At 35.9% G+C, this 15929-nt stretch overlaps 1 protein-coding gene across 2 annotated transcripts in view; it reads right to left on the bottom strand.

The window, feature by feature from the left end:
- Positions 1-1107: 1107 nt before the first annotated feature.
- The window catches only part of GABRB3 (gamma-aminobutyric acid type A receptor subunit beta3), a 210762-nt gene continuing 195940 nt past the window's right edge, over positions 1108-15929 (bottom strand). For both annotated transcript variants that reach the window (XM_072135693.1, XM_072135694.1), the window contains 2 exons: positions 12198-12442; positions 1108-7105 (listed from right to left, as the gene is read on the bottom strand). In XM_072135693.1, coding sequence (XP_071991794.1) covers positions 6755-7105; positions 12198-12442 — 596 coding nt within the window. In that variant the 3' untranslated portion in view covers positions 1108-6754. The remainder of the gene's footprint in view (positions 7106-12197; positions 12443-15929) is intronic.

Below are 15929 nucleotides of genomic sequence, written 5' to 3'. Positions count from 1 at the left end.
TAAATATCTTATTTGTACTAAGTATATTCTATTTTACTGTAGAACAAAGCAGACAGAATTACCTAGACCAGATGTTAACAATTTGAAAAACTCTGACTTTATGACAAAATGATAACTATAGAAAAAATAGTTTGGGGGAAATGTATAAAGCCTTGTTCAGTAGTTTTCTGGGTAACAAGTCTTTTATAAAGAGTCCCATTTACTTTTGATGGAAGTGGGACTGTCAGGAGGTGGACAGAGGCATGAATGCTATGGCCCGCTGTATTTACAATAGTCTTTTCTAGAGAACCAGTGGAGGCTATGGCTAAAATCTCCGCCAGGTCACCTTGTCTAAACAGGTCAAACCTGGTTTAGATCCCATCAGGACCTATTAAGAGGTTGGAGATGTAGGACTTTATGGGCCAGTGGGACAGCAGTCTTAATAACTTCCCCCATATAAAACTCTATGGGTTAATGAGAAGAGCCAAATCTTTATTGTATTATTGCTTTATTGTCTAAAGTACCCAATTCTTCATAAGGGGAAGACACACCTTATTGGATCCCTAGGGTTCCTGGGCCCAGGAAAAATTTCATCCTTCTGACCCTCTCAAGTTACGCCCCTGTTTATGTCGTAAAGCAAGTAGCTGTCAATGTCTAGAATAAAACCAGAAAATTGGGGTCTAGAAATGATATAAAACAGCATTAGAAAAGATCAATGTGTGGCCCATCTTGCTGAACTGATCTAATCTGCTTCTATTTGATCCATTCAAACTGTAAAACTATTCAATATTTCAATATTGCAGATGATAAACTAAATATAATGAGTAACACAGAACAGATAATATTATACATAGCTGTGGATAGTATTAGGTTGAGAAACTACACTCATTGCTATAACTTGGTGGATAGTAAATTCATATAGAAGAACCTATGCCAGATGCCTGCTGCAATGTCACATATAATTAAGAATGAGGCTTTGAGAAATGATATAAAGACATCTTCTTAACCAAATATATATATTGCTATCCAGTGCACCGAGTGCCACCTATAATTCTTTCTTCTGGACGAGAGGTTTACAGGTAAACTTATTCCAAGATACACCGTATATGACAACCAAACAACTGAACATTTTATATACAGTCTGTTTAATAAAAAAAATCATTCAACTGGTAAATAGTTATAATTTTTTTGAAAGCCAAAACATACTGAAAAATATGTATGATAAAATGGACATTTTGTAAGCAATTAAAACAGAAAAAAGTAGTTTATGATTTAACAAAACCAAAGTGTAATCCTGCAAAACAAAGCAAACTCTGCATCCATAACTGATCACTTTTCTGTCTTCTGGAACACATCAAACATATCTCTAATTTATCACAGTAATGAAAACAAATCACTAAACATTTGTAAAAGGTGTGACCCAACAAGACAGTGCTAGGTATAGCTATGAACGAATACATTGTACACAGCAGTCATGATGTACAAGGTAAGCTCACTAGTTCTTGGACTGTGGCTTATACTGAATTTATTATACAAAATACTATGGTAAAAGGCTTATTGTTTAGTTTCTTATTTGAAGTAATATAGATGTGTTCTAAAATTGACCTTCTTGCAAAACTACAAAAATAACATTTTTACTATGTTGGTGATTCATGAAGGTCTACTCATACTTCAGTCCTTTTTGACAGAAATACCCATTTCCGTAATTTACCATTTTTATTGTGCCATGGATTCTTTTATGTTTCCCACACAAGCTGAAAGGTCACCTCAAGGTTATGACAAGAGGTGCAAGGGAATCTATATAGTTAAATTTAGAAGGAAAGATATATCGGCATGACATGGGAAGAGGTGACCTTTATTACAGTAATGGCTGAGCTGGTATTGCTATATGTCCTATAGACATAAATGGGAAACAGCATAGCACAGTGGGTTACAATGTTTCAGTAGATCATCATTTACAAAAACAGCAGGAATGGTTGTGCTATACCATATCTATAACACCTATTTACTTTCATAGGGGTGATTGATATTGCGTTGCACAGCCAGATTTTTGTTTTCTTTGCAGTCTTTGGCCCCTATGTTCCACTGGGTATTCCCAAATAAAATGTCACCACATTTTCACAAATATAGCTAGTGACAGGTTCCTGTAGAGCCTTATTGACAAACTGACAGCTTTCTTTGAGCTAAAATTTGTTTGCTTCACATCCCCATAAATCAACTTTATATCATATTACCTTACATCAGAGGGGGCATATCTCAGTCAGCCCCTCCCATCTACTCCCCATGACTTCTTTCTATTTAGCAGTTTATGTCATGTGTTGAGGTCCTGTACCCTTTACATTTGCAAAATGTACCCTATGTATGCCTCCATTGATATCTTCTACTCCTCCCCATCCTCCATGGAAGCTACTGTGATTTCATACTGATAAATACAGTGCAGTGCGAGTGCAGTTTACAAATGTTAGGAGGCTAAAGGTCCTAAAATTATATGATATTAATGTAACGCAAGGCAGAGCTGTCAGTCAAAATAAGGGGGTATGGTTTACTGGCAGCCCAGGAGAGAGGAGGAAGAAGGGAGTCAAAGCCAGAAGACATGAGTCAGAAAAGTCAATACACAGCTGTACTGTATTTGTTATAAATTGTAGCCATCATGCCAGTGTAAAGAGAGCATAAAACTTTTTAAAAAGCATAAACAGAAGCAAATATTGTGGTGAACAATAAAATTAATTAAAAACAGATCATGTGTTAAATTTAATTTTATTCATACTCCAAGCAGTAATATACTATAACTGAAATAGGAGAAGAGAGACTACATTCCTAATGTCAATAACTAATGTTCATCCACTACTACAGTTCCCAGCACTGCATTTTATGCACCCTACACAAAATTAAAGAAACTTGTAAACCAAATAGGTAACTATACATGGAAATAAGTAAAATAGAGAGGGAGAGAAGGTTCTGAATATGGCATGTAGGGATTTAAGGACAGGAAAAAGTGACATGACAGCTAATATGGCTTACTATGATTGGTAAAGGATAGCTACTGATTGGAAAGTGGAAAAAAATAATTCCAGTAAGACTGTACAGCAATTGAAAATAACAAGGATCCATTGTGCTTAAGGCACACTATTGTAAATGGGCTAAAATGTATTTCCTGCCATGGAATGTACTCTTAGACAGAAACAGTTTTCTGTTATTTTTGTGCTTTCGTACAATAATGTAATTACATTTGTACCTTTTGTATAAAGCTATCAAAAAAAAATCAAATAAATTATGTAGACAAAGAAATGCCCCCCTGCAGATGGCACGGATGTGTATGTGGACTCTTACAACTTTATGGCATATCTGGATGACAGGTCCACATATGCATGTCATGAGTTCTTTTGACAAAATTGCATAAATCAATATTGCTGAAGATAAGCTTTGTAATATACATTATTAAAGAAATATGTTTCTGTGCCCTTATTTTTCCTCTTGCTTCCTTACTTCTTTCTTTAAACAGTTTTCAGATTAAAATGGTGAAATATATTAACTGAACAGATTAATTTGATTTTGAAGGGGAAACCGGTTCAATAATTGTGGCTCACCTTTTCAGTTAAGGTCTTTTACATGTTGAATTAAAAAAAATGCACATAAAACATCATCAAAATTGTTTACAATGCAGTATAGATGCTGTGTGAACTGCAGTGTATGAATGGATGCTCGACTGGACAGGCCTCACATGGCTTCCAGATATGCTGCTCGCTGCAGAAGAAAGAGCAAAAAAGGCACAGAGATGCTGCTTTCCTTAATGAAGTATATTAAAAAGTTAACTTTGTCACCTGAGATATTCTTTTCTGAAATAGAAATAAATTTGCCCCAAGGTTTAGTTACTCTTTCATTTAAAATCTCTTTATCAATAGTCTAAAATCCTGTAAACAAACAGCATCTTACCTCAAGTCTTTTTTATGTTTAAAAGTGCCTTTTGATGTGTAAATAATAGGGTATGAAAAATAGACAGCATTGAAAATTGAAATTAAACCATGAAATACTACTTCCTATATTAAAGGGCATCTACAACCAGGATGGAGGATTGTAAACCAAGAACACTGACATACTGGTATGTGCCCCCTCAGCAGGATCCACTCTTCTTTTATCTTCTCATGCCATGTTTTTTATAAAAAAAAGTTTTTTAAAATTATACAACTGTGTCTGAGGGGCTCCAGGCTCCATGGGTGTTAATGGAGCCTGGAGCCCCTCAGGCTCATTTGCATCATTTTTAAAGGATTTTTTTCTTAAAAACAAGGGCATAGGAAGCTTAAAGAAGAGAAGATCCTACCAGTGGCGGCACACACCAGTATGTCAGTGTGCTTGGCTTACAATCCTTCATCCTTTTGTTAGATGTCCTTTAAGAATAGTTTGTGTCAAGTTGGAGCACACCTTTAAAAAATGTATTATAAAAAACACAATTAGAGGACATTTAGGCGCTAAATCTAAATTAGATAAACGTAAAATTATTTTTCACTTTTACAACAGAGAACACTAATAGTATTGGATGTAAGTGATATAAACATGGCTTAGAAAAAATATATATCATCTTCATTTTAGAAATAGCAAGATTAGATAAAAAGTAAATAATAGTAACGTTTCAGAAATTGATGCAGCTTAATCACCAGTCTAAAAAAATTTATATTTTCTTTCTGGGTGAATGTCAATAGTTTGAAATAAATGTTTTAATAGTTTTTTTCTCATTTTCGTTTGCATAAAAAACAAATTTGTCATCTTAAAGTTGATATATTGTGCTATAAAGCATATGTGATTGTACCATGCTAAATACTGGATGGTTTCCTTAATACTGAAATATGTAGAAAGTGAAGGGTATATAGCTAATTGTGCTAGCATTGCATTTGGAGTTTACGTCTAGAATGTTAGACAAAGATATGACAAAGCATGCTGTCACAATAGCAAGCACAACGTAAAATACATTGATAAATCATAGGTATATATGCATTCTATGTAAATACATTTTTAATTTCCATGCAGTGTAAGAACAATGCTTAATAGGGTGATTGGACTTTTAAATAAAACACAAGAAGATGTTACACAGTAAATATCCTGAGATTCTTCAGTTCCAGTGTTTCAACAAACTGGAGACAATTTACTCAAAATTATACTGGGTAAGAATGGCATGTGCCCCTCTTGGCACTCACTGTCCATGTCAACATTTTTGCAGTGAATAATTCATTAAACTACACTAAAATAATATAAGGGTGAGTTTAAATAAAGAATAAAAGATTTGTTGAATGCCACCACTTGATATGATAGGGGTCATTTATAAACCAACCAAAAAACTGTAATAATAAAAACACTGGTCTGTCTCTCATTCTCAATTAAAAAGCCACAGCACCAAATCATTCTAATATACTCCTTAATAACTATTAATAGAACCAAAGTCTTTTTCCGACCACCAAGTAGTAAATGTGCCAAATCTATTGAAAGATGTCTAGTAAAAACTGTTTAAAAAGACAGCAATCCAGTATAAAAATATTCAATGATCATTTTGATATCTCCACTGGTATTTACATGAAGATGGTCTATTTTTATCCCTGGTGATGTTAGGCAACGTTAATACCTGTCACTCATACTGTGCCTTGTATTGATTTCATACAACATGAGGCTCTAAAGGAGGAGTGGTGTCTTGTTGTATTCAGTTCAGTTGGCTGTAATGTGGCATTAAGGAGGATTTCAGGTCAATGAAGGTAGAATAAAAGGACTGTTCTTGGATAAAAAAAAAAAACTTCATAAAACAAAAAGAAAAACAAGTTCTCTATCAGGGGAAAAGTGAATTTATATATTAAATGCTAAATAACATGTACATGGTATATTGAATATACTTTTGGGCATCCTGTAATCTATTAAGCAGCACAATTACATCCCAAATTTTTAACCTCATTTTGTTTGCTACAATTCCTTCTGACCTTAAATATTTTGTGTCATTATTGCAAAGATTATTCATTGTGGGGACCTACCTGATGTGTGATATTTGTAAAAGCCTCATAAACTCACAATAGATTTGGAATAATAGGGCCCAGTATAAATGTACACATCCCTATTGAAAATAGTTACCAAGCAGCCTAAAAATGAGCTCCATAAATGTTGTTTGATAAATGACCACCTCTGTGCTTTATAAAGCAGGGTTGAAATGAATCTTACACCAAGTTTTAATTACAGCCTATCTAGGTAGAAAAAATATACTGCTCTGTATAAGGTGTATATAGAAACTGGAATCCAGCGATGGGTAAAAGATCAGTGCATTAAGGTGGATTCCTAGGTAATGTTGACATGTATCATTTCATGTGCCATTATACATTTTTAAGGAGTGATCATTGAGGGTGAACAAGAACTAGAAAACTGTAGTAATGAAAAATGTCCAAACAAATAAAACAAAAATAATATATAAAACAAAGTACAGTTGTGTCAAAAACCATGGTGGTTGAGTAATGAAAGTGAATAGAAAAACATATGGTGGTTGAAATCCCATTCTTGTAGTATCAGAAAAACGTTAAAAGTGTATCTCAAGCAATAGTTCAAATGGCATGTCCGTCTTTCACGGAAGATCTGCATTGTTAAAAGTTGAAAAATGATCTGTCTCTTTTCATGTCCTTTCATCTTATGTGAACACGTGTGAACGTTGTGATACCCGTGCACATACATTCATATCAACATAGCATCTGCTAGTTAATTCTTTCCAGCTCCACCACATACAGTTAACTACTACCATCAAAAGTATAGTCCATCAGTTAACATAGTATAACCAGTAGATGAGGTTGAAGAGTGAAAATGTGATAGGGAATATCATTCTTGACCATCTGTCTATGGCATTAACATCAGTCAGATCTGGGATTTTAATTTTTAACTGTGAAGATCTTCTCCGTAGATGGTTCTTTTTGCCATGAGGAGCAGTTCTGTCCATTGCACGGCGCCCAAATCCATCACGAGTAACACTCTGTTTTCTGTATTGAATTCCTGAGTTATCGAAAGATGTTGTTGAATTTCTAACATCCGTGACACTTGTTGTAATTTCATTGCCAGTGACTTCATTATGAATTTCGAGTGTTGTGAGCAATATATTACCATGGGCATCCACCTAAAAAAAAACCCCAGTAATTAAGTTAGTGGATAATGTAATAATATAAAACGTTATGTTATGTTAAATAATGGTTTCCCACTGAAGTAGTGTATTCTTGGAAACTTATTAACCAATGCAGTCCAGCTGCTAGGTCCTGAGAAAGAAGGTTGCTCATTCTTTCACTAATATGGCTACCACTGTGATGCATCGAGCCACTCATTGCGTAGGGACCAACAATATGGTGCCAAAAATGATCTCTGTATTTTTTTTTCTTAAAATTAAACAGGGCTCCCTGCCTGTTTATAAGTTATGGCACATCCTAGTGACCATACTGATTTTTTTTTTGTCTTTTTTGGTCTAAAAGGTATTTACACTCATGACTGATGTTCCTTAATTCCACACTGTAAGGTGATAAATATTAGCCTGAGAGAAAAATTACCTTCCTTGGTAAAATGCTTTTTATTTGCAGACTCAGTTCATGGGTGCATAAACAAATTATACTGCACGCACTAAATGTTTACTGTGCAGCAATGCTGCCAGCTGCATATAGAGAGCTATTTCTTTTCACTATTAAATTTCATTGGTTTGCTATTTATAGATTTTATGGAACAACTTTTTCATAAGAAACTTTTCTCCATGGTTTGGAACTTGACTGGATGCAATGATTATTTATTACTAATTAATGAAATGGTGGCTAGTAGAGGTGCAATGTAACAATTGTTTACGCAACCAAATCTGGATGGAATTTGGATAACATACATACAATACAATTTAGAATGGTCCATTAGTGTCAATACCAGTCTATGGGGCACATGTACCTTTGTTTTGGCTTTCTCTTGTGTTTTTTGACAGTTTGTGGTACATGTGCACTTTTGAGACTAAGACAACCTCCCTTCAAAGTTCGCCTTGGTCTTGCTTTCTGCACTGTTCCCTACATTATAACTCTTAATATGAGGAAGTTGCAACTTTTTGAACAAGCGTCTCAAAAAAGTTTCAAATTTTGCGCAAATCCATACATTCTCTTGCCAGGCTTAGGAAACCTCAGAGCCATTTGTGATTTTAGGGGGACTTTTTTTTGCAGCTTTTATAAGAAAAGATGCAAATGCCCTAAGGAACTAAACTCTTAAGATACATCTAATCAGCAGTAAAGGAGAAAAAGAAAAAAAAAATGCCAGAAACACAAAGCCTTATGTTAGCAATCAGTGACAACACATGGCCCATGCAGTCTATTAAGGACACAATTTGATAATCTCAGACAACCCCTTTAAGGGATTCACTTCAGTACCTACAACCCTAGAATTAAAGAATTGAACTGCAGCCATTGACTCGTCTATAGGAAATATTGAAGTATTACATTTCAACAGTCAGACAAGGGAGGCATCCATCAATGTTTCAGTATAGATTTTACTGAACTGAACCTTTTTATTTATTGTTTTCTCTTATCTAATATAAAAATGTATATATTTTGTGTACCTGTGCCTTTGGAGTTCTTCGAAGAAACCACTGATGATCAGGCAGGCATAATTATTATTCACCATTTATTTCTGTTCACTGAGCATGCCATTCAGATCCTGTGTTTAGCTGCTGAGTTTACAATGCTGACAAAATTGTCAGACCTGAATATGCCAGGCGTAAAGCATACACTATTTTTCCTTCTTATCAGACCGGAACTGATTAAATAAATGTTTCAACAATATTATTATTAAATGATGGAGCCAGGCACACATGGCGAACTGTATGGGAACACTGACTATTGACTAAATTGAAATTTCACTGGAGTGGCGATTTTGTTTACCGCTGCAAAATGTATGTGTTCAAATTTATTACAGGACATGTTTATTTACAAAGTGCATAGAAGGAGATTTCATGCGATTAACTCAAGATTGTATCCTGTTCCTGTTCACGAAGATGGCAGCACAATTTATGATTCCCACAGGTACATAAGTGCAGGGGCTGATTGATAAATTAAAGTGGCCCTGGACAAAAATCAAGAAGGGGCCTCATGTTGTGGCTTGGTCCAAATTGTTAGAAGGAGAGCCAACATAAGTGGGCAGGGTTAGTAAATAAAATATAGCCACATTCATGGTAAGTGGGCAAATGCACAAATGCAATGGTGACATTCCTTTTACATACGTAATGAGGTACTGCAGCAGCTTAGGTATACATGGGGGTTACATGAGTACATTAGTAAAGAAGTGCGATAGATGTTATACTTGAAGACTGTATCTATGCTAAAGACTCCCCAAAGGATACCTAGTACTTTGTTTATACAAGTGTCATGGCGTAAGTTATTAAGCTATGATAGATCCTGCTGACTTCTAATTTGTACTTCAAGTTTAGTCAGATGTCTGTTTTTGTCATATAGTTGAAAACAAAACATAAACGGTATGCTTTCTTGACCCTAAAAATTAACCTGTCACAATGGACCATAACAATAATGAAATCGAGCCTTATGCTCACACTGTTTCTCCCAGTGCAGTCCACAGATCTTTTCATTTCTAGCAAACTCAAAATTATTATTTTAAATCAACATATTCTGCCATACTTTACAGATCTAAGACTACAATAGAAACACAGAAGAAAATGTGACTCAGCCTTAGAGAAGGCATCACATTAGGGGGGAGGGGTAGCCTTTTGACTTTAATTATTAGGCAGTGTGAGATTCATTTAAAAATTTCTGTTATTATTTTTTGGTGAGAGTCCAACACCCAAAAACATTACTATTAACATTATTACCAAGGATATTCAGCAGTCTGAAGCTTTTCAATTTGCCCATTTATCAAAAATGGAAACCTCTAAAATGCTCATTGTTGCCCTGATTCACTCTTGTCTAGACTACTGTAACTTTCTACTTCTGCTCACTAAACTCTCTCCCCTCCAATCTATTCTCAATGCAAGCAGCCAGGCTTGTCTCTCAGTCCAAACGCTACATGGATGCCTCCAGTTTGTGTCAGTCACTGCACTGGTTGCCTGTCTCTTTCCGAATAGAGTTTAAAACAATAACCCTCATCCACAAAGCTCTGCATAATGCTGCACTTCCCTACCTCTTTTTTCTCAACTTATCAGACTAATACCCAATCTCCAAATTTTCAAACATGCTCTTGAAACCCATCTCTTTAGGCAAACCTATCACACTCGCTAACTTCATGAAATTTCGACTCTCTCTTTACTAACCCATCCTGTATCCTGCTCCTGTCTGTTATCCGGCAAGCAGCAGATACCAAGCTCTAGGCTTCTCTGCAGTCCCATTGACCTTGGACCTTGTATCTTTTTATACCTAGGCCTGTGACCAGGACAAGGGGGCATCCTCTACGCCTAGAGGAGAGGCGATTCTACCATCAACATAGACAAAGGTTCTTTACTGTAAGAGCAGTGAGACTATGGAACTCTCTGCCGCAGGAGGTTGTTATGGCGGACTCTATGTACATGTTCAAGATAGGCCTGGATGCCTTTCTGGAGAGAAAAAATATCACAGGTTATGGGGATAAAACATTTATTTAATTCTTAAAGGTTGGACTTGATGGACTTGCGTCTTTTTCCAGCCTTACATACTATGATACTATACTATACTATGATATGATGGCCGCCATTATTTTATTCTGTTTCTTTATAATGAATGGCTGGACCATTATACAAGCTCTTATACCTCTTGTGTCACCCCCTTATTCTCAGACTGTAAGCTCTTGCGAGCAGGGTCCTCACTCCTATTGTTCCTTGTGACTGTTTGTACTCCGTAATGTATTATTTTATTTGTATATTTCCCCTATTATTTGTAAAGCGCTACCAGATATGAGGGCTCTATATAAATAAAGTGGTTGCTGTTGGTAAACAGTGAACAGGCCAGTGTTCATCTGATTTATGAAGTATCTTCAAACTAATCTGCTGGGAGGGGACTGATACAATATTAATAACCTATAAAATCCAGTATTATAAAACCCGGAAAAGTATTTTAATTATTTGAGACAAGTAGACTTTTTATAAGAAAAAAGTTGCACAAAAGTTTCAAACTGTTCTGCAACTTGTTCCAAAGTTTTTCCTGCGCCTGGTAGGGACTGGAGTTTATTTGTGATTTTTTAACCTTGATTCGCTACAAAATTCACACAAGTTCACATCTGGATTTTAAAAATATATCAGGCGAAACACAGAAAAATTTTGGCATAACTAATTTTGCAAGACGAGTGGAAAAGTCTCTCATTTAGGTACAAAAAATATCAAATGTTCAAAAAAGTAGAAGTAAAAGAGAAAATTCTAAGATAAATTAACCCAGTTGACTTATAGGCACATATGGGCACATTTACTTAGGGTTGCGAGCTGCACTTTTGTCGGACTGTACATGTTCTCCATGGCTAAAACGGCTTGCACAGATATTTAAGAAGTGCCTGCACTGCGATTTTGTCACATGCAACCCTTTTGTGGTGCAGCTGCACTGGCTTCCATGCAACACAAATTAGGGGGCGTGTCATCGGACTGATTTTGCCCAAGCGCCTTATTAAACTTTCAAATAGTGTTGCACCACAAAAAAGATGTTGAACTCTGTCGGACCAGTGTGGGGAAGAGACAGATTAATGATTTCAGGCGCACAATATTAGTGAATTGTCGCACACAGCATTACAGACGGAAATAGCACTTTTAGTGAACTCAAGTGACCTTGTAAGTAAATGTGCCGCATTAACTGTATGGGGGGGTTATTAATCATTTGGCAGGCTGCTTGTCATAGTTCTTTGACTGCCTTTGGAGCTCCACTGTCAGATTTAAAGTGGTCTGGGCCCTTTAACAAATCTCTCTGCACTGTCTGGGATTTTTTTTAAATTATTGCAAAATAATCGCAAAAATAATTGCGGCAGCACATATGCTAGCAGGGTGAGTTTGCAATTGAATGAATGATGAATTTGTTGCACCATTGGGATTAAATTATGAAAAAGATAGCAAAAATAAAACAATGCGATTAATTTGCGCAAAACATAACAAAGATTGACCAGATTTAAAATTATAAATGTGGCTCTGTAGCTCAAGTATTAAGTATTGTTTTTCTGTGTTTTGTTTCCAAGTAAAACAATATATACATTATTGTTAATTTTAATGTAAATGCAGTAAAAAAAAATTTTTTTACCCGATTGCTTTCAAATTTAGAGCGGTCGTTGTTTGCCTTGGCGGTCTTCTCTGCAAGCTTCTTTTGCATCTGTGGGCCTCTTCCAAAAAATATGTAGTTGACAAAGGCATACTCAAGCAAGGCCAAGAACACAAATACAAAGCATCCCATCAAATACATGTCAATGGCTTTAACATAAGGGATTTTAGGCAATGTCTCTCGGAGATGAGTGTTGATAGTTGTCATAGTCAGTACAGTGGTTATACCTGAAAATTAAATGAGATATATACTAATGTACAAAAGATACATGGTGGAGTTTCAGATGGCAGGAGCAATTCATGCAGGGTGACATTCACCAGTATAGCAGTAAAAACGTCCGTACAGGTCAGAAATGTACTGATAAGAGAAGAGTGGGATCTATAATAAAGATCAAATTAAACACCACTTTTACCAACCAGAACAAAAGGTTATTTTTTGTTTTTTTCCAACTTTGCCATAATGACAATTCTCTATCCCCATTCTTGTAATGCAGACTCTTTGGAGATAGGAGTTCAGGGCCTACCACTTAATATGAATGTCGATAGGAGGGAACCCATACATGGCTGGGCTCCCCTCTATTCCAGGATCCTACAACTGTCACATGATCTGTCTAGGGTATACAGATCAGTAAAGAATTTGCATCACTGATCATCTGACTCCTAAAAAATAATTGATTTACCTTCAACAAACCATATACTACTCTGCCTTGGGTGCCCGCTCCTCTGTATGCCAATCATTGAGTTTATAGCCCTGAATAGTACTAAAGAAACACATTAAAAACTGAACCAAAACTGCAATGTGTAAAAAAGGCATAAGAAAGAAACATATTTTCGACATATAAGTCTATTACATAACTGTTTAGACATTGATCTTTCTTATGTGAACCATTTATTCCAAGCTCGGCTTAAAAATACATTCTGTTCCGCTGTTACTTGTCACAGTGGAAATGAAATAAAGCACAGCCAGTACACAGTTTACATGTAGCTCTATTTTTTTTATAACTGATCTGAGCTGTACTGGTACAAATTTTTCCTATATAATAAACATGAAATATAAAGCACAAACTTTATGAATTTTTATAAAAATATTAATCACGTAAAGAAGTACTGTGAAGGGCAAATACTCTCTCATTCACACGAGGCAGTAAAATGACAAATACTACCACCAGGGACTGTTGACATTAGGACAATATAGCATTGCATTTTGCTAATGTTGGTATTATTTATTGTATAGGTACTTCCATTGTAAAGCTGTCACTGAAAATGTAAACGATTCTACCCAGCGATGGCATTTTGTTAGCTTTTATTGCGCTGTGTTTTCCAATCAATCTGTCACATGTTGGGAAGTTCTAATTCAGTTCATTCAGCACAGTGAGAAAACTGAATTTCTAAATATTACTGCTGCACAATCTTGCTTCTGCAAGAAATGACCAAGCTGAGCTAGAAGTATTAAATATATCAATAATTCTAACTCAAGGTTGAAAGGGAACTGGTATATTATGTATAAATCACTGAAATGGCCCAGAAGCAGAAGAAATTAAATGCAAGTCTTTGCTCAAAGACGGATCCACAAATGAACTGCAGGGGTTAGAGCAAAATATAGATATGGTAGTTGCGTACAACATCCTTGACTTTGAATTTGTTATGCATCCTGCATGCTAAAGATGTCCTCTCTGTTTTATGTTTTAGTTTTAATATGCCTCTATGAATAATATATTTTAGTCTTGAAGGCATTTTGCAACAATGAATGTTCACAAAAGATATCTGGTATCTGGGGGGCCCACCACTTGTACCCCCATTGATCACTACAATTGGGGTCATGAGCCCTTTGTTCCCTTGCATTCACAATGTCACTTGTGCTCTTTGAGACTGCTGGAGACAGTCAAGTACAGCACATTGCTATTTCATCATCCTTTAAAGGAAATCGACCATCCAAATCCATCATGATAAACCAGGGACACTTACTCATAGATCCAGCCACGGTAACTTCAATCTTCTTATATTTGTTATCTATGGCCTCTTTCCTTGTAAAATACACTTTTAAAATTATGCTAATAAGTCTGAGGGACTCACAGATTCACAGGCTGTTTACAATGAGCAGAATGTGTCTAACCCCTCCCCCTGCTCCCCCCACCACCCCTCTGCCTGTGTAATCTAGCAGCAGCAGTAAGTAAAGGGGAAGGATAGACCTGCTCTACTCATTGTAACAACCAGTGAAAGACATCACTGAAGTGCTCTTGAAACACCCACCAGAGCCCTTTAGGCCCATTGGCATAATTTGAAAGCTTTATTTTTTGAAGGAAGGCCATGGATAACTAACATAAGAAGCTTGCCATATTCATAGTGCCTTGATCTATGAGTAAGTGTCCCTGGTTTATCAGAATAGCTTTTGTGGTAAATTTATTTTAAATGAAGCAGTAGGGAACATGCTTGACCTTTACTGTATTAAATCTTCTCCAATGTGGACATCCAGCAACCAGACATTAATCAGCTTTATTGTAAGTAGGTTACTAATGTTAGTTATGGTTAAACTTCTTTACAGTAAATTGTACAAATATCAAAAGTTAGTGGTAGTATTAAAAGTATTAAATACTAGGGAACCATAAAAAATTTAAATAATCGCCACTCTTCCTCCAATTTATTCCTTCTCCATATACTCTAAATCTCCTAAGCCATTAACATTTATATTTTTATGGAAACTGACTTTCAGGATAAAAAGAATTACTTGTCAATGCAAGCACCTTGCTCATACATAAGGTAGCAGAAAACACCTCTATCCTATACATCCAGTTTCTATGCCCTATATTGCTTGATGTTAGGAAGTGTGAGGTGAAAACATTTTGCATACAGTACATGAGATGTATCAACACTAGTTCAAAAGTAAAGCAGCCATTAATTTTTAAAGTCCTTTAGAAAATGAAAGCAGAATTGGAATCTGGACCGATTCCTTCACTTTGGTGTTTATAAATTCCCTATGTAGATGTTAAGGAGTTCTACCAGCAGTTGTGATGATACATAGCTGATACATCACTACCTATCTGTAGTATAGTAATAGCAGCAGAACTGTGAGAAATGCATTTATATTCCAGGATTGTAGCTGGACAAAGTGTACTTTGGTGCACTCCTGTGTGAGATGTCTTCACTGAACACATCCCCTCCCCTCTGTTCTGAGTAAGAGCAATATCAGGCTTCTGTTTAAATAATATTCACAGTCCTGCCTCTACTAATATACATGAATGCTACTTAACACTGTCTAGAGCATTGTACAGACAGAACTGCTGATAGACTCCCTCTAACAGTAAACAGTATTCAGTAATTGACCAATAGGAAATAAAAGCTACTTCTTTTATTCACTAGTGATGAGGGGATCCATCAGTATTTAGGTCCGATGGGTTCAGCCAAACCCGGACCCGAATACAAACAGCCTTGATCTGTGCTAACACCGATTTTGGATGTTATTCTTTACATGCTTAGGAATGCTTTTAAAGCTAGCTGAGACATGTAAGGGATATAAATCTGTGCTGTTACCGCTGTGGTTGGATGAACTTCTGAGTTAAGTTCGGCTTCCTGTTCTGTGGACCCGAACCTGGAATGTTCAGTACAAACCCAAACATCGCAATTTGAGTGCTCATCACTACTAATCACTACTATATTTTCTCTTAAGATTTTTTACACCGTAAAAAATTTTATTTGTTATTTTCTTTTTAATTTTTAC

This window comes from Engystomops pustulosus, chromosome 2 (genome assembly GCF_040894005.1).
Source record: "Engystomops pustulosus chromosome 2, aEngPut4.maternal, whole genome shotgun sequence".
NCBI lineage: Eukaryota > Metazoa > Chordata > Amphibia > Anura > Leptodactylidae > Engystomops > Engystomops pustulosus.
The sequence above is the reverse complement of the archived record's forward strand: the minus strand, read 5'-3'. Positions and strand labels throughout refer to the sequence as shown.